The 19,993-nt window shown below is 37.0% G+C and overlaps 1 protein-coding gene across 5 annotated transcripts in view; it reads right to left on the bottom strand.

The window, feature by feature from the left end:
• Positions 1-10,985: 10,985 nt before the first annotated feature.
• Positions 10,986-19,993, bottom strand: part of nlgn1 (neuroligin 1) — a 311,795-nt gene continuing 302,787 nt past the window's right edge. For all 5 annotated transcript variants that reach the window (XM_048172191.1, XM_048172193.1, XM_048172190.1 and 2 more), the window contains 3 exons: positions 19,328-19,540; positions 15,823-16,612; positions 10,986-15,117 (listed from right to left, as the gene is read on the bottom strand). In XM_048172191.1, coding sequence (XP_048028148.1) covers positions 14,283-15,117; positions 15,823-16,612; positions 19,328-19,540 — 1,838 coding nt within the window. In that variant the 3' untranslated portion in view covers positions 10,986-14,282. The remainder of the gene's footprint in view (positions 15,118-15,822; positions 16,613-19,327; positions 19,541-19,993) is intronic.

Raw genomic sequence — 19,993 nt, 5'->3', positions numbered from 1 at the left:
CACGATCCATGATTACATGATATTTTTAGTGATATTTGTGAATTGTCTTTCTAAATGTTTCGTTAGCATGTTGCTAATGTACTGTTAAATGTGGTTAAAGTTACCATCGTTTCTTACTGTATTCACAGAGACAAGAGAGCCGTCGCTATTTTAATTTTTAAACACTTGTAGTCTGTATAATGCATAAACACAACTTCATTCTTTATAAATCTCTCCAACAGTGTGTAATGTTAGCTTTAGCCACAAAGCACAGCCTCAAACTCATTCAGAATCAAATGTAAACATCCAAATAAATACTATACTCACATGATCCGACACATGCATGTAGTATGTATGATGAACATCTTGTAAAGATCCATTTGAGGGTTATATTAGCTGTGTGAACTTTGTAAATGCACTGTATTATAGTCGAGAGCTGGGGGGGCAGGGAGCGCGTGATTTAAAGGGGCCGCAGCCTGAATTGGTGCATAGTTAATGATGCCCTAAAATAGGCAGTTAAAAAAATTAATTAAAAAAAGAATTGTTCAATGAATACATATTTAAAAAGAACAGCAAAATGTATTGTATCATTATAAATTACATTTGATCAAATGTAATGCATCCTTACTGAATAAAAATATTAACTTCTTAAAAAAATCTTACTGACCCCAAAATTTTTCCGGTAATAACAACCAGATTTTTTTTTTTTTTTTTTTAAATACACTTTTCCTGAATTACGATTAAATAATAATTGTATAATAAAAATGTTCTGATAATTATTTCTGATGGAATTGTAGTATGTATGATAGTTTTATCAATTTATTTATAAGGGTTTTAAAATATGTAACTGAGCTTTTCATTTTCATCATTTACAGTACAGTTCTTGTGACAACTTCTCTGTGTGACCTAAGACATTTAGTGTATATATAATGCTACAAAAGCTCAGTTGAATGTAACTTAAAGTAGTACAGAAATTTGTCTTAAATACATTTCTGTTTGAATGAAAGAATGTCCTTCATATAAAATGGAAGAGAAAGTGCTGTTCTCTATTAGCCATATTACAATGAAGCCAATGCATTAAAATGTTTACCATTCATTAAAGCTTGGCTCTGTGCAAGTTATACAAAAGTGTGTGCGTTTCCAAATTTTCTTACTGCACCATAAAGCTTTTATTCACTCATATTCCCTTTGCCCTCCATCTGTCTCTGTTAATATAAATATTTCCTATAATAAGTCCAGGCTTGTCAAGAGTTGAGAACAAAACATTGGCTTTCGTGGGGAGAAAATTGCTGAAGTATCAGCATGCAGGCTTACGTTCAAGCATCAGGGCAGGATCCATCACACTGTTTTGTTCACAGCTTAGCCTCAAATACCCATTTCCCATCAGCCCAGGTGAATGCTCTCTAATCCCAGATCAGCTCAATGGCATTACGGTATTAACAAAGACAAACAGGTAGGAGGATCCAATGGTAGATTACTGAGGTGTGAGGATTTTAGTCATCTATCTATCTATCTATCTATCTATCTATCTATCTATCTATCTATCTATCTATCTATCTATCTATCTATCTATCTATCTGTTCGTCCATCCATCCATCCATCCATCCATCCATCCATCCATCCGTCCATCCATCCATCCATCCATCCATCCATCCATCCATCCGTCCATCTATTCGTCCATCCGTCCGTCCATCCATCCATCCGTCCATCTGTCCATCCATCTATTCGTCTATTCGTCCATCCGTTCGTCCATCCATCCATCCATCCATCCATCCATCCATCCATCCATCCATCCATCCATCCATCCATCCGTTTAAACAACAGTGTAACTTTGCCGATTTTCAACCTGCTTAGTATTGTCCATCCGTCTGTATTTATATATTTCAGTTCAAATGTTTGAACTTTAATGACATGTAATATGTTTAAAAACACAGTAAAATTTAAATTTTATGGCCTTTGTGTTTAAATCAATTCATTTAGTACACATTTATTCAAAGTAAACTGTTTATTGTTGACCTATCTCTGAAGTTTCACCATAGAAATCCCTCTAATACAGGTTAAACTGAAACCATTGCTTCTATTCTCTATTGCACCATTGACTTTTCTCAACCCTTTTGTCAAAGAAATTTGCTGGTGCAATATGCTGGCAATAAATATCATCTTCCTCCAAAAGCACAGGCTCACCTCAATAAACGTATTGCCCCAGTCATGTGTAAATCATCTCTTATCCCCTCGCTGAAACCTGATCTTTCAGCCTTCGGTCTTGAAACGTCTTTCAAAAAGATTGCAGATAGGATGTCCTCAGCATTCTTGGTCCAAGGAAGAGCTGTAACGGATGCCATCTGAGATTAAGTTTAGAGTGAGGGATGGGTCTTGTCTTGTTACCCTGTTTAATGGAAAACAATGAGTCTTCTAGTGGAGTCTCCAGGCTGACACATTGACCTGGATAGACCATTACGTCTTTTATTATCCAGAGAGCAGCTTTTTCTTCTTCTTCTGGTTTCCTATGAATGAATGCCAATCTAAGACAGACATGACACATTTGAAACACCTGCAACATCTCCCTGTAACTAATGGGCTACAGACTTGAGGAACCAAATAATGAGATTTGTTTCAATTCATTGTATTGGTTGATATTGGAATTTTAATTGTACAGATACTTAAGAGTCTATGGATGGATCATTATTACAGTGATTAGTATTTTTCTAGCATGTTATATGTTTGGCAACGGTTCTTTTAACCCTAAAAGATGGAGTGTGTAGCTTTTCATTTCTCAAACAACCATGTATTAAGATGTATCATGGCCATATTCCAAGATAACAATGTCAAGATTCATCAGGCTCAATTTGTGAAAGAATTGTTGGGAGGGAGCATGAAGAATCATCTTCACACATGAACTGGCACTGACCTTAACCCCAGTGTAGGTTTTTGGGATGTGCTGGAGGAGACTTAGCAGAGTGCTCACCTCTTGCATTGTCAATACAAGATCTTGACCAAAAAATGATGCACCTCTCATTGGAAATAAATGTTATGATGTTATTTCCATTAAGAGGTGCATCAATTTTTGGTCAAGATCTTGTATTGACAATGCAAGAGGTGAGCACTCTGTAAAGTCTCCCCCAGCACATCCCAAAGACTTTCAATGAAATTAAGGTCTGGATTCAGAGGTGCCAATTCATGTGTGAAAATGATTCTTCATGCTCTCTGAACCATACTTTCACAGTTTTAACCCTGGTGAATCTTGACATTGTCATCCTGGAAAATGGCCATAATATGTCTTCCGGTAACACTTTAGAATACTGATCCTTCATTAATGAATAACTACACAGGAACAAATGAGTAATGCATTATTAACACTCTAGTAACTACTATTAACTAACAAGTAACTCTGGTGAATGAATTAGTAAGTAATAGTGCTCTGTTGAAGGTGGTAGTTCACTATTAACTAATCAGTAACTACTGTTTTTTTTTTTTATACCTCCCAGAGAACTACTAAGAACTACTATATACATGTTCGTAATTAATGTGAATAATGAATAATATATAATTAATTCTAGAGTAAAGGCCTTGGTAAACCACTAGTAATATCTGAAGTATTACCAAATACTTAAGAAGGAATTACTAATTATTTGGATCAGTATTCTAAAGTGAAAAGCATAATAACTCTCTAGTAACTACTGAAGTCATTGTAAACTTTTGAGGTTTTTGTAAAGTATTAGATAGTAATAACTCAAGAGTTACTATATAACTCTAAAGTAACTACTTCTTATTTGGATCAGTATTCTAAAGTGAAGATCATAGTAACCCACTAGTAATTACTTAAGTGTTACCAAATATATCATAAGGAATTACTGTACAAAAACATACAAAAACATCAAAAGTTTACAAAGACTTCAGTAGTTAATAGAGAGTTATCATGTTTTTCACTTTAGAATACTGATCCAAATAATTAGTAATTCCTTCTTAAGTATTTAATAATACTTCAGTCATTACTAGTGGGTTACCATGACCTTCACTTTCGAATTAATTATACATTATGCATCATTCATGTTAATTATGAACCTGTATATAGTAGTTCTTAGTTGTTCTCTGGGAGGTATGAACAAAACAGTAGTTAATGATAAGTTAATAGTGAACTACCACCTTTAACTGAGCACTATTACTTACTAATTCATTCATCAGAGTTTACTGTTAGTTAATAGTTACTAGAGTGTTAATAATGCATTACTCGTTTGTTCCTGTGTAGTTATTCATTAATGAAGGATCAGTATTCTAAAGTGTTACCATGTCTTCCTACATGGTTGTTTAAGAAATGAAAAGCTACACACTCCATCTTTAGGGTTAAAAGAACCGTTGTCAAACATATAACATGCTAGAAACATAATAATCACTGTAATAATGATCCATCCATAGACTCTTAAGTATCTGCCTATTAAAATTCAAACAGCGATTTTTTATTTTGTATTTTTTGGCTGGGCAGTGTATATATAGCTCACTGTTAGATAATGTATAATGTTAACTAATAGGACATTTTTGTAAAGTGTTACCAATAATATTGTGAAATGTACTGTAATCATTTGCAGATCTCAAAGTGAAATCAGCTTTTCATACTGTACATTATAACGTTGTGATGCTCTAAATGTAAAAATAAAATAAATGATTGGTTTTAGTTTACAGTGTTTTTTTTTTATTTATTTAGACAAAATGAATTTTAACATCAGTTATATTTTAATAATATATAACAGCTTATTTGCGAATTCATGGAAAAATATATTGAGAAGGAGATTTTTCAGCAACAAAGAGGATGAAAAATGCATGAAAAAAAGGAGAAAGTGAGACATTTCCATTTGGAAACACATCCTGACGGAAGCAGTCCATCATGTGGTGCAGCACAGAAAAGAAGTAATAATCTGCTGCAGGGGAGGAAGACAGTGAAAGTGGATTTTACCTGACAACACAGACCCCTGCAGGCCTCCAACTCCAGGTGACAAGATGACATCCTTTATCTGAATATCTGATGGGCCGTCCAATCACCTGCTCCTCTCAAATTACAGTATTGAAGAAAGGAAGTGCCAGAGGTAGACACATCGAGCTGATAAGTTATGGTTCCATCCATGTAATACAGTTCCTGTATAAAGTGGGTAAATTATTAAATTAATAATTATAATATGCTGCTGTCAGAAAGGCAGCTTGACACATTTGGGAGTAGTATTAAGTCTTGATAGGTGGATCTTGGTATAGGATGAATCAGGAACACACAAGAGAGTCTGAAGAAATACTGTACATTTGAGTTAATGTTAACTCAGTATAGCTGATCTAACCGTCTTTAAATGGATGCTACAACAGTTTGATTCTGACCTAAGCTTTTTCACACTATAAAGAATATGATGTTAAATTCAACCTTTAATAACTATATTATGAACTTACTGTAATAATTTGAAGACCGGATCAAACAAAGCACATACTCTGCTGTTTCTTTCATCTCACCAACAGCATTTGGTTTTCTGGCAAAAGAAGTAATGTGTAGACCTCATAAGTGTCAATACTCATGTTATCATGCACCTCAAGAGCTCTCTTTGATCACTGAGAGCTGTCATGCTTATGTTCTTAAGCAATTGTAGATGAAAAGAAATACCTGCACTTCACCAAGAAAAAAAATATTGAATTTGCTCTTTGCTTTAATTTCCTTACCTTGGGATCCAAAGCAATTCTGCTGGAGATTACAGCGAGCATGTAAATTCTAATTAAATTTAACAAACTGCAGACGAACAGAGGCTCTTATGAATGATTCAGAAGTACATGGTTGGCATTCTCTACTCAAAGTCAATAATATTATTGTGTGCATTCATCACCGTACTCTGTAAGTTAATTATTATGGGTGACAAGCATATACTTTTTAGTTTAGTTACTTTACTTGTGGCCTATTCACTGTGGACATGAAAGACAATGCTTTATTTACAAACTCATGAGACTTGGATGGAAGAGGCTCCACTTTTCTCACTCTTAGCACTGAAGCCGTTTATGAGTCCCCAAAATGAGAAGTCCATGGTTATACACGAACAAAAATAATTCTTAGAAAAGAATTTCCTTACCGATTACAGCACACAATTAGCACTGTATAAATATAGGGGGGACTGAGCCCAGGGAGTGAATTTCAAGGGGGGATGGAGTTCAAAATGTAGAGGATTTCCATCTTATGTGCACTGTAAACCCTAACGCTCAAAATAATTAATTAGTTTGAGTCGGACAAACTTAAATTAAACAAATTAGTTCAGTCAAATTAACTTCTTTGAGTATTTAGCACTTTCTTTTTCTTTCAAGTTCATAGAACTGATATATTTTAAGTAAACTGAACTGTTTTATTGTTTCGAGTTTTATGAACTTATTTCTTTTAATTTAGACAAACTTAAAGGGATAGTTCACCCAAAAATGAAAATTTGATGTTTATCTGCTTACCCCCAGCGCATCCAAGATGTAAGTGACTTTGTTTCTTCAGTAGAACACAAATGATGATTTTAAACTCCAACCGTTGCCGTCTGTCAGTCAAATAATGCTATTGGATGGGAACTTCTACTATAAGAGTAAATAAAACTTGCATAGACAAGTCCAAATTAAACCCTGCGGATCGTGACAACACGTTGATGTCTTAAGACATGAAACGATCGGTTTGTGCGAGAAACCGAACAGTATTTATATCATTTTTTAACTCTAATACACCACTATGTCCAACCGCGTTCAGCACTCGTTAGTAAGGTCTGATCGCGTTCTGACAGCGGCAGTGATGTCTCGCGCATATACTTCAACGAGTGCTAGACATCACTGCCATTGTCAGAGCGTGATCAGACCTCACTAAGCGAATGCTGAACGTGGTTGGACAAAGTGGTGTTTTAGAGTTAAAAAATGATATAAATACTGTTTGGTTTATCACACAAACTGATCGTTTCGTGTCTTAGGACATCAATGTGTTGTCACGATCCGCAGGGTTTAATTGTAAACGGTTGAAGTTAAAAATCATCATTTGTGTTCTACTGAAGAAACAAAGTCACCTACATCTTGGATGCGCTGGGGGTAAGCAGATAAACATCAAATTTTCATTTTTGGGTGAACTATTCCTTTAAGTTTAACTGAAACTGGCTTGGGATTTCTACTTTTTTAGAAGAGTTTAGAAGAGTTTCTGTTAATGTGGTTTTTTGGAGAGTTACCATCATGGTGACAAGTGGTGCATGTGGCTTGGTTTGAAAGCAAGTATGTTAAATCCTTCACACATAATTGTAATATTATGTTTTACATAACTTACAAACCAAATGAAAAGGGTCCTCACAGTTTGAAATACTGAAACAAAATAGCCACACTTTCCTGGTTTGGCATGACATTTCATCAAGGTCCCGTAATCAAAGACTAGAAGTCCATTGAAGTCTACACAAGTTAAAAATATGATAATATTTATTAACTGAATGATAAATGAATGTGGTGGTCCACACAATCAAAAAGGGATGACAAGGGCCTTACAGTAATAAATTAATAGTATTCAAGGGTCATTCTTACTCATAAAGCTGTTGCAAAACAGACCAGAAATGAAGCAAAATAATTTCTGATCTTCAACAACAACACTACTAGCCCAATTAAACGTATCTACCACAGCTAAAAATGTTATTCATTCATTCATTCATTCATTCATTCATTCATTCATTCATTCATTCTTTGCGAGGCACAAATATTTGGGTTAACCTTTTTGGTTATTTTTCTGCCTATCAATTTGTCTGGTAGATAACATACCAGGATTGGAGTACTTGACATCCTCCAGTGTCACGGCTGTGAACATTTGTAATTATACCCTAACAAAACAATGTGATGATGTGTTAATCAGGAGAGAGCCGTCCAGACAACCTTGTTTAAATACACTGTGATTATCGAAGGTCATAAAACACTTGGAGACAGAGAAAATTAGAGAAACGGCTGATCAAACAGAACGAGGAAATGAAAGCGGTTATCAGAGGTAAACTGTTTGATGTTTGAAAAGTACATCATAATGGGAAATGGCAAAGTGCTGTCGAACAAGGGTTGAAATTACACTAAAAGGTTCTGCGAGTGCCCTTCACCACAAACTTTTTGAGTTAAAGTCATTTGTGGCATGATGAACTCGTTCCTATCTCAATCGTTTTTCAAATTCGCCAAGTTGTCGGAAATTTTCAAGGCTATCGCCTGTTAATAATTTGAATTTAATATCTTCTAACCGCAGAGAATTTCATGAATGTAAAATGCCTCTGGAAGAGTCTCTAATCAGTGTAGTTGAAATTGTCAGATTAGTTGATTGGTGGACTGATGCAGCGCTGCATAAACTAACCATAAAGACGAAAGGCAAATCAATTCAACCTTGTATTCAGAATGTTCCTAAAGCCCCAACTACTACATTTCTCTGTAAACTCAAATTATCAAGACTATAAATCTCTTTCAATTCATTAAATTCATGAAGATGCTCAATATTATTGAGTCCAGGTGTGCATAAAAAGCTTCTAACATAAATATCTATTGAATATTTGTTATGAATTCTAAAAGAGTGTAACTTTTTTAATTATGAAGTTGGGAACTTATGTAAAGCTAGAATGAAACTGGAAACATTTTCAAGCACAATTTAAAAAAAGACCCCATGTTGCTCAAATGAAAGCTTATAGCCATTCAAAGAATCTTTTTTGCTTTAAAATGCAAAAATCATTTTTAAAAAAAAAAATATAATAAAATACCCTCTTTAAAACTTTTAAAGCCTATATATTCTCACTCATTAGACCATGAAAGTTTGCCAGTTTGGATGTCTTAATAGTGCCTTTAATTTGTGGCACTGAACAACTGCATTTCAAGATCACACTATTGCTAATGAGAAAAAGACACTCTATCATTACACCAGAGATCTGAACATGAAATAAGAAAATGAAGAAAGGTAACAACTTGATTTGGTGTCCTGAAATTCTCTCCTTAATAAACCGAAATATAGTCAAACAGACTGAAACATTTAAGATTTCTGAAGTAACAGGATTTGCTCATGCAGTGCAATTGGATAAAAAAAAAAAAAAAATGCTATTTAAAGCTGCAATCCGTAAGTTTTGCCTATTTGTCGCCACCTCTGTTTGAAACCTGCAATTGCAGTTATTTGCAGAATTATCATCTTTACATGGGCCAACATGTAAAAAGCCAACTTGTGCATCGGCACGGCTCCTGCCGATGCACAAGTTGGCTTTCAGATTGTAGCCTTGGAAGTACGACCAAAATACAATTTCTTTCCGGAAAATGTCATCCGAACAAGTAAGTAACAAATCTGCCACTTTTGTTCTGACCAACTGAGGGAAAAAAGCATTACATTAAATCGCGCTACCAATGATGGTTAAATCTAACAATCGCTTAGCTCATATCACATCAAACCGTGCATATTATTATTATTATTATTATTATACTTTGTTCTCAAATTGTTCATGTTAACAACATCAGCACTGAGTGACAATATGTGTATTTAGAGTGTATTAGTGTTACATGTAGATTTCAATTTCTGTAGCCACTCTGCAACCTCAAAGTCTTTTGCTTTTGACTAACACGGGTGACACTGGCTGGTTATGTACTTGCTCAAAAATTGCTCATTTTTAACCAAAAATGTTATGGACTGCAGCTTTAAGTTTTAGGCTACATGAAATAAAATCCACAGAGTTAAATCAACTCTGCTCAGATAACATTTGGTCCCTCTCTGAATAGTGTTAAAATAACACTGAAGCAGAGTTAAAGTTAATGAGATAATTAAGCAATTAATTCAGGGATGATTGAAGATTAATGATGAACACCTGCTGTTAACAAGCAGAATAACTGAAGAGAAACACAAGAACTACAAGTGACTTCAGCCAAAACCATTTCATTGAAATCAACTGAAGGTAAAAGACATTAAATCTCTCAAGATCTTATTAAAAGATCTGATTTACTTATTACTAACCAAATGGTTTTGGCTTCAGTTATTCTGCTTGTTAACAGCAGGTGTTCATCATTAATCTTCAATCATCCCTGAACTAATAGCTTAATTATCTCATTAACTTTAACTCTGCTTCAGTGTTATTTTAACACTATTCAGAGAGGGACCAAATGTTATCTGGGCAGAGTTGATTTAACTCTGTGGATTTTACTGTGCATGGCTATTGTGCCAGTGTGACAGTTCAGTAGTGGAAGACTGTCCTCCTCGGTTGTGTTTGCATGGGGTGAATACACTAAGTAGTTGTGCCACATTTATGCATGGTATTTCAGTGCAACATCTTGTGTCTTATTCACTAATCACTCACAATCTAGTTTAACCAGGCGGAACAATAAATGTGACGCGCCATATTTAAATTGTCATTGTCATTCTGTTGTGTGCAAACATGGCTCTTTTCTGTGTGAATTAGGCTTACTATTGATTCAGCCTTCTTCATAAAACTTAACCTTATTTGCATGGCAATTTCAACACTATGTTATTAGTAAAGTATGTCAGATTGCGGAAGCCTGTGGCCCTCAAGGAGGTGAACTGAACAGTATTGCATTCAGCACTTTTTTTACTATGTTTGCAAGATTTACATGCAAGCGCTAAAACAAAGAAGACAGTGCATGCAAATGAGTGCCGCTGTATGCTGAATACAGATGCTTAGCTATACTATACAAAAATGCTGCTGCAATGGTATTAGCATTTTAATCTTCTTTCACAGATTTCACTACTGTTATTGCAAGGAACTATTATGAGAATATTACAAAGAAAGTTAGTTGAATTAAAAATGTTTATAGCAATTTACCTGAATAATAACACACGGGTTGAATGTAACACTTGAAAGTAACTATCGCCCCCTGAAGTAATGGAAGATTGTTACCACTTTGACCAAATGCTCATGTCTGCAATCACACTTTCAGCATTACTGAATTAACCAATGATGTTAGATCTGAATGTTAACATGTTGATATACATGATACAACCATTTTGACAAACCAGTGATAAAGAAAGACCGATGTAAGTTGAGCTTGATAAAATCATTTATTGTGCTCCAGAAGATTAAATCCTATTTAACCAGAAAGAAAGACAAAATGACAAATAATCTACATCACAACAACCCTCTGTAGTTCTCAACAGCCATTTTGATCTTCTTTCAAGGTCAGCCAGTAGAAAATAAACACATAATGAAATTTGGTTGCTGTTTGTAAGAAAATGGCCCTCAGTCTTGCATTACATTCAGTTACAAGGCTTGTCCTGGCATGTGTGTATGTGAGCATATGTGCATGTGTGTGAAGAAACATACTGAGCTGTGGATCTTCCCAATTACAGATGAATCCCATCTCTCTCCTTGGTAAATGTGCATGCACAAGATGAATCCTCAGAGCGCCCCACCAGTGTACGGTTCATTAAATTTTAATATCGTTCAAAGGAGCTTCCTTTGCAGGGGGACACATGGGCAGGCTGACTTTGCATATGCATACCTGCAGATGGGGATTGGCATAGAGAGCAGCGATGCTCTCTCTAGCCCGTTTGTACTACACAGACTTGTCATAGGTGAAGGCAGAACTGAGAAGATAAGCCCAGAGGAGATTGTGTCCTGAATGGGAACATGTTGTTGGGGACAGTGTGTGACACGAGTTGGCTGATCGGGAGAAGAGCAGCACGATTCTTTCAATCTTGTTCCCTTCCTTGGCTTCCCTCGTCCCTCATTAGTTCTCTGCCTCTAGCTATTCACCAGGGCCCAGGTATTCACTCCCAACAGCCTGTGTTTGACCCCAATGTTTTCCACACCAACTATTAATTAATTATCTTGAGATGTGTAACGCTGTGCTGCTAGTAAAATGGCTTCTAATGTACTCGCTTTGGTCGTTACTCCATATCATAACCAAGTAATTTTGTTGTCTGCAAGCAAACACAGCCAATCAGAACATATTTGATCTGTGGAGCAGGATTTTGAAAATCAACGTCAAAATGTCCTGTTACGGTCAAGGACATAAAATCAGATTTACAGTACATAAAAAAAAAAAGATTGTTTTCACCATTTGTCGCTTTATTGTGTCGTATCAGGTTAGGACACAGCATTAGTATGGGGTAGTTGACCAAAAGAGTTTGCACAAAACCAAAGAAGAGAACCTCTGATCTGGGAGAACCAAATCACCAATCTATTGCTGGTTTTCTATTTTCATACTCTACATGCTGAGAAAAAAATATAAAAGTTTCCCTTTCACTGGCGATTGTGTTCAATCAAATTTCCCATGAGTAAAAAAGGATTCACGAGAAATCTAAATTGTCACCACTGGAACTGTCACGCTGAAGTGACTACCCACAGAAAGGGAACAATGGGTTAGCACCCCAGGCCTTTTTAGCATGTAGTATGTAATGTATCGAAGCTCAGAGAAAATTAATCATGAATGTTTCTCGATTCTCTTTCTCTAGCTAGCTTCAATGTCCTCTTCAGATCAGAAGGCCCCATAACGGACTCTCTCATCAGGGGGTCCTCCTATCTTTAGTCTGGGATTCAGTGGCGCTGATAATTAGCATATAGCATGTTACGTAACAAGGCTTTGAGAAAAGTAAAATAATCAAGGATGGATAAAACTAGCCATTACTGAGAGATTTACAGGTGAAACTGGCTTTTAGCACTAAGGCTAATGCTTTGAGCACTTATCTGAGGGTAATAACTGACAAAAGTTTTGCTTTCTTTTCAAGTTTCTCCATTTGTCTTTCTATTTTCTTTCTTTCTATAGCTAGCTTTAAGCAGTATGATCAAGGGATTCGTAACATCAGAAGCCCCCCTAATACACTCTTTCATCAGGGGCCCTCTTGTCTCCAGTGTGGGATTCATTCGTGATGATCATTCAGGAGAATCACAGAAAGTTCTGGATGAGGGGAAATCAACGCAAGTCTCCAAGTATAAATCCCTGCGTTGGTCACTGGTTGTTCAAAGCTGCGTGGGGGACTGCCTCGTAAAGCACCGAAAATAAAGAAATGAGAATCAAACATTACAGGTAAGAAATTTTCTAAGGTATGGTGGTTTGACTATTAGCAAATAAAAAAAATAAAAATAAAAATAATAATAATAAAACAGTGTATTATAACTGAGACCAATGAGCAAATCAAAAAGTACATTAATGTCCCACACATGGGAGCTCAAACAACAAGTGATTCACCACTATTAAAAAGTTTTACCAACACACATGTACAAAACTAGTCCTTATAACCAGGTTCACTCAAGCTATTTGCAAATGCAATCTAGTTAGCGTATCCCCACCCCTTCCCTTCACCATCTCCAGAACCCACCATGTCCACCCTCATCAGCATATTCCAATTCCTCCCGTGAGCCAGTCAGAGCAGTATTTCCTTAAACAAATCCAAACGGGGAAGAAAATGATTTTTTTTGTTTTGTTTTAAATAATGACTTAATCAGCAGAACAGCCACCAAGCAGATAAATTGTCATGCGTGTCGTGCTAAAAATATCCAGCCTCCCTTTGAGTCCACCAGTTTCAGTATAGACAGCACTTGTGTGATGAAGCTGTATCTGCCAGGAAGCCAATAAATTCCCCGCTACGCTCTTGAGGCAGATTCCTCAGTATCAACGCCCCCAGCCAGGGCTTAAAGAGCATGGGTGCTTTGTGTACATATCTAGATATGTAAATAGGTCCTATACAATAAAATTGTTCCCCCAAAAATAAATTGACAAAAAGGATTCAAAGACATTCAGTGAATGTCTCTATTGTGCATATTCTTGAGGATTTCTCATTCTCTCCTTTTTTTCCCGTAGTATTCCGCATTCTCCACCAGAAGGAGTACGCATGCCTAAATTAGGTAAGCAGCATCTCCCGTCTGCTCTGAACAGAGTAATCTACAATCCAGCGCCCCGGGAAAACAATATGTTTCCTTTTGTTTACAAAGGGCCTCCCACACGTCATCTCTTCTGTGCTTCCGTCGTTTCCTCTCCGGGTAACCGAATCAAACCATTCCTCAAAGAATCCCAGACTGATAGTTGTTTCCAGGAAATGGTCCTGGTTTGTCACAATATAAGGGTAAAAAATCATCTCTGTTTGTTTTTCATTACATCAGAAATAGTTTTTTTTTTGTCTTTTTTGTTCACGCCTTTAATATAAAATGATAGTTTTGCTCTCTAGGAACAAAAGCATTGTTATTTGCAGTTCCTCCGAGCACCTGGAGTAAAGATATTCCTCAACTTAGTGCCATCACTTCCATCCGTTGTCACACTCATCATACTCCACATCTGCGGGAGTGTATGTGTGTGTGTATGTTTGTGTTTGTGTGTGAGAATGTGTGTGTGTGTGGCTATACTCTAGTGGTGGAGTGTGAATGAGGGTGTGGATGGGGCAGGGTATTATTCTGTCCACTGGAGTAACTGTTGAAGGGGTGTAAGGAGGTGAGGCCTGGCATGCTGTTGGGTATCATAGTGATGGTGTTGGGGGTCATGAGAGGGATGTCGTCCGGTGAACGGCGCATGGCAAGCGTATAATCGGGCGGGCAGGCAGTTCTCAGGACCACCTCGTGCGGGTGCATGGCCTCCCGGCACTCCCGCTCCAAGTCGCTGTGTTTCATTTGTAGAGACATGATCTCTTCTTCTTGAGTATGGGGCAGCTCATTGGCTGTGGTCCTCTGTGGGCTGCAACGCCGGTGGACCTCATGCCTTCGCTTGTCCTTCTTGTAGTAGAGTGCGGCGAAAGCCAAAATGTTGAGAAAGAGCAACGAAGCACCGACGGCGATGGTGACGCTCAATTCAGTCGAGTAGTCCCGCTGGTCCACTAAGAAAGGTTGGTTCTGGTTCTGGTTGTGGCTGTCCTGTGTTTCGGTGGGAAACGGTGTAGGGTAGGGCCTCTTGGTGTTAACCGGGATCTTCTTTGGTGTACGGGGAGTGACCTCAGGTGGAGGCAACTTAGTGGTGGTGGAAATGATCTGGGTGACCTCATTGAGGCTGTGGAGATGAGGCACCAGCTCCAGCCATAAGTTGACCTTATTGGCACGGTAATGTTCCTTGACACGGGGCTTCAAGCCAATGTGCAAGTATAGTTGGTCCTTTTGGTTGTAACGCATCCAGGCCACCTCCTCAAAGCGATTAGGCTTGGTGTGGATGAACTTGGTGTCCTGTGGAACTGGCTGGTTGGGGTCACTGAAAGGTAAAAGGAAGATTTCAGTACTCCTCACACAAAAGATCATTTCTACAATTCCTCTTTCAGAATTGGACATGGAAATCGAGCACTCCATAAGACAAATATCACACAATCCATTACAGACAAGTCTTAGGGGAGTGCCAAGAGACCCCTAATATTCTCTCAGTGCTCATTAGGGTTTCCTGACAACTGCTTTTAAAATTAACGGGAATATATCTGAGAGAAGAAATTACACATTTGCACACAAATTGATTTGTTGTCCTCCCATGAGATGATTATATGTCTAGGCAGCAATGTCATATAAACACTAAGCTCACTCTAAGTGATCATCAGCATTACTTTATTCACTGCATTAAACCTAAATTGAAGCAAACTAAATTGCTGTTGTGTAAAAAGCAGTTGCATAAATTTAATGTAGCATAACCTTGGGAATCTTAACAAGTATTTGTGAGTGAGAATGCATTAGCAAACAATTAAGCAATGATTAAACCTTAGGAACCCTGTAGCACTGTTTCCTGGAAACAACTAGGTATTGTACGGTAATCGATAGCAAATTTAATTCCCAAATTATGAGATGTTTGGATTGGAGGTCTTGCAACAAAACAAACTTGCATTTAATTCACTTCTAAATCTTCATTAATATCCATATTGTTTGCCTCAAGGATAAGTGATTAGAAATAATGCCCTGTTGAATAGAGACTTACCCAGTCTTGGCAAAGTTGGTCCAGTAGGTCATTACCACAGCACTAAGCATCACATCATTTTTGGAGAAGTTGCAGGGGAAGAGCTCAGTTGGACCAATCATGGGCAGCCCGAAAACATACGGGATCTCATCGCCATGTGCCGCATCAGCCCAGGGTGGGACCTGCTCCGTCTGGCAGTGATGGTAGAAGGCATAGAAATAAGTAGGCGAGCCAAAACTCGAGTGGAGGTCTGCCGTGGCCACAGCTGGTGCCACCCACTGATGATCTGTGAAGAGTGCCAGAAGGCTCTTTCTTCTGGTCTGTGGGTTGTGGCGGTCAGCCCAGTCAGTGTACATAAACTTAATGGTCTCCCGAAGGATGTCCTTCCCCTCGGGGTAACCATATAAATCATCCACAAAACTTGACACGGCGTAGTCAAAATCGTTGGCTTGAACACCATTCTCATTGTCCACAATGAGTTCCACAAACTTCAACCCCTCGCCTTGGTTGACGCCGAGCATGATGTCGTAGTTGAGGAACTCCCCTTGCTCCATGAGGATCTGAGGGTCATCGGGAATTACATCACCATCAATGACGGGTCCAAAAGCGATGTGGTAGCGAGCAGGCTGGATGTCCTGCTCTACTAGTTCTTTGTAGTGTTTTTTCTGGAGGCACTCTACCATCTCTACTGTATCTTTGAGGTTGCACCCCACCTTCCTGGCCAGCATGCGGGCATACTTGGCCGGCTGAAAGCTTACAGCCCAGCTGGACAAGGCTGTACCACTTTGGGCTATGGCCCTTTGGAAAAGACCTGTATAAGAAAAACAAAAGAGAATCACAAAGAGAACAACTGCTACATGCCACAGTAGGGTCCAAATGTCTGAGACCACTAATGACCACTTTTTTATATTTATTTGAAACAACATATTTCTTTACAAATTATGTTAGTGAAAAAAATGTAATAACATTTGACACACTGTCAATAAATAGTGCCGAATTTTAAATAATACTAGACAGAATACTAAACAAAATTATATATATATAAATAAAACAAGGAATATTAAATAATAATAAAAAAATCTCTCTTTTCTAAATCCTAAACTTTAAAACTAAACTTTAATTCCGCATTTATATGGAAAAAAAGGGGAAAAAAAAGAAAAAAGAAAATAGATTTTCAATGTGCTCTCAGACTTTTGGACCCCACTTGTAGGCTATTTACACATTAAGCGCTCCTCAGAATTCAATCTGGAGCAAATAAACATCTCAGTTTAGCTGTTTTTATGCAAATCTTAAATGGTTTGGGAAAAGAGGCCATGCAAGTCAACATGCTAATGCTGATGAACTTGAATGCACAGGGCTGATCAATATTTCACATTGTTGTGCAATTTTAAGGAGGAAATGTGACTATTTAAAGAATTTAATTATAGCGCATTAACGGTAATTAGCTGTTCGCACCCTGTAAACCGCTTTCACCTATAGATGGCAAGAAAATTGACCCATACCATTGAAGAGAAGCAGATATCATGCACAAACGTCAAGACAAAAAAGCAAGTGAATGAGCAAGAGAGAAACTGTGTGCGTGTGAGAAAGACGGATAGAAAGAGCAAGAGAGAGGAAAATTGAGTTACTCTGTTACCATGACAACCCCTGGGATCTCAGTCTTAACAGTGCAGTTATGAGTAAAAACATGTTCTTACTAAAGAAGACAAAAAAACTATAAAAACACACATGGAAATGAAATGAAGATAAGGGGATGTTTCAGTTCGCAATTCAAAGAAATGGTGACAATTTTGTATGAAAGATGAATATATTTGTGAATGGATACACTGCTAAAATTTTTAAAAAGAAAAGGAAAATATGTGAAATACATGAAAATTATTCAAGATTAAGCAGTGCACGGTTTGCCTCAGGGCAAAGCAATGGCATGGCACACTAAAGTCTCTTCCAAAAGTGTCTCTGGGTTCATTTGAATGATAGTGACAACCTTAAAGCAGGTCTGTGCCAGGAGACCTCTTCACAAAGCAATCTTCCAAGCAGAGAGACTAAAAATGGAATTAATGTATTTACCCTTTTTGTGCCAATGGAAGGTGAATGGTGTATTTGGACAGTGCGCTCATGGCGTGCCTGGTGATGTGTATGGACTCGACTAAATAAAGATGGGAACATGAAACGACTCAGGGAAATTTAATTTCCATAAACAGGTGATATCAAGTCAAACAAAATGAGTTTGCAGCTTAAAGCTGGGCCGATGAAGGAACTGCTGTGCAACTTTTTCAGCAACTTTGTTGGTTTTAGAATTTTTGGGCTCTGGGAAATTGAGCATTATTTTAATTTTTTTTAATTTTTTTTTTTTTTTTTTTTTTATCGGGGGTACTAGACCCCTAGTAGTTAACCTGATTATAATCATTAGGGCTGGGCACTATAGCTTATAAATATAGAATATATATTTTCATTCAGAGGACTGAAAAAATTCAAACCATCCCACTAGACGAAAAGATTCACTATGTCAGGTTCAAACTAAAAAAAAGTAATAACCATTTCAAAATAATTATAATAATAATTATAATATAATTAATAATTCAATATAATCAAAAAGATTTTCACAAAATTGGAATATTTAAATGTATTTATACACACCAATATGACAATATATTTGCCTGCATATTGTTTTGTAAAAACCTCTTTGTAAAAACTTAAGGCAGTGGCTATTTGCACTAGCTGAAAATAGCGATAGATTCTATTTACACCATGTAAAAGTATCAGATCTTTGCAATAAGAGTAAATAGTAATTAGATGCTATCTATATTTTGTATTGGCAGATACTATTTGCACCTCAGTAATTTGTACATTAACAGGATGCAATAATATCACGTGTAAATGATTATATTTATTAAAATTATTAAAAGGATGCTGCCTTATTGGGAGAATAAGGCAGCATCACACACACACACACACACACACACACACACCTTCCCCTAATCCTACTCAATAAACACTTTTAATATTATTAAACACTCATTTGCAGTTTATTTCCACTATTAGAACATTATTTTAATTTTTAGTAAAAATAAATGCGAGCTCAGCAAAACGCGGATTTGAACCCGTGTCAATCGCGTTAAAAGGCAGGTCTGCAAGCCTTACTCGCTGAAGCTTACAACTGAAGACCTTGAATTTCATGCGTCTTTTTAAAAAATTGAGTGGCCCAACCAGACATTGGTGGGTGGAGCTAGTGTAAATAGCGTTTGCCAACAAGGGATGCTATTCACACTTAGTGTAAATAGACACTTCGAAAACTTAATATATATTGCCAGCAAAATCACTACAATCAATCAATCATCAATAGCCCAGCCCTAGTGATCAGTTTTTATTTTTTTATTTTTTTCAATTTTTAAATGAATACATGGATAAAAAAGCACGAAGATGAACTTCAGCCATTCCAACAGACAAGACCTTTTATATGAGCTCATAACACAAAGCTTTAGCATGCAGACAAAAGTTGTCAGAAGTTAAAACCTCTGCATTGTACCTTTGGTTGAATTGCTCCAACGGTTACCTTCAGAATAATGGGAAAGAGTCAGCAGGTTGACACATGAGGCACCTGCCCCAGACCCAAAAACAGTAATGCGTAAAGGGTCACCCCCAAAGAATGCAATGTTTTCACTCGTCCAGCGCAGGGCCTGGATTTGATCAAGAAGTCCATAGTTTCCCTTGGCTGCCTGGTCTCCTGTGCTCAAAAAACCTGCAGAAAGAAGAAAGAATCAAATCAGTGTTTGTATGCATTGCTGTGCAACTTTAAAAAGAAGATCGAAAGCTATTGAAATATTCAATAGCAAAATGCAGTTGAAAGTACCCAGAGAAAGTGACACATTTCTGAAATGAGGGGAAACATTCTCATCCCTACTTTCAAATACTTTTTTTTTTAACTTCCATGAAATGTTATTATCACACTTGTTCTCCTCAGGAGAGCTTATGTAAACAGTTTTTAATAGTTGTTCATTTCTTGTATATCACAGTTGGCTCCTCCTCTGGCAGACAACACTGTCAATATTTTTTGATTAAAGGCAGCACCATTTTATAGACTATTTTGGGCCTATTATTTATCAAAAAAAGTAAAGAAATGTAAAGAAAAGTAATGACAGTAATGAAATTATATCAACCAAAGATATAGAATTTAAGGAGTTCAAGCTCTGTT

The sequence above is a fragment of the Megalobrama amblycephala genome, linkage group LG21, assembly GCF_018812025.1.
Source record: "Megalobrama amblycephala isolate DHTTF-2021 linkage group LG21, ASM1881202v1, whole genome shotgun sequence".
Lineage (NCBI taxonomy): Eukaryota > Metazoa > Chordata > Actinopteri > Cypriniformes > Xenocyprididae > Megalobrama > Megalobrama amblycephala.
Note: the sequence above shows the minus strand (reverse complement) of the source record. Positions and strands in the feature narration are given on the sequence as shown.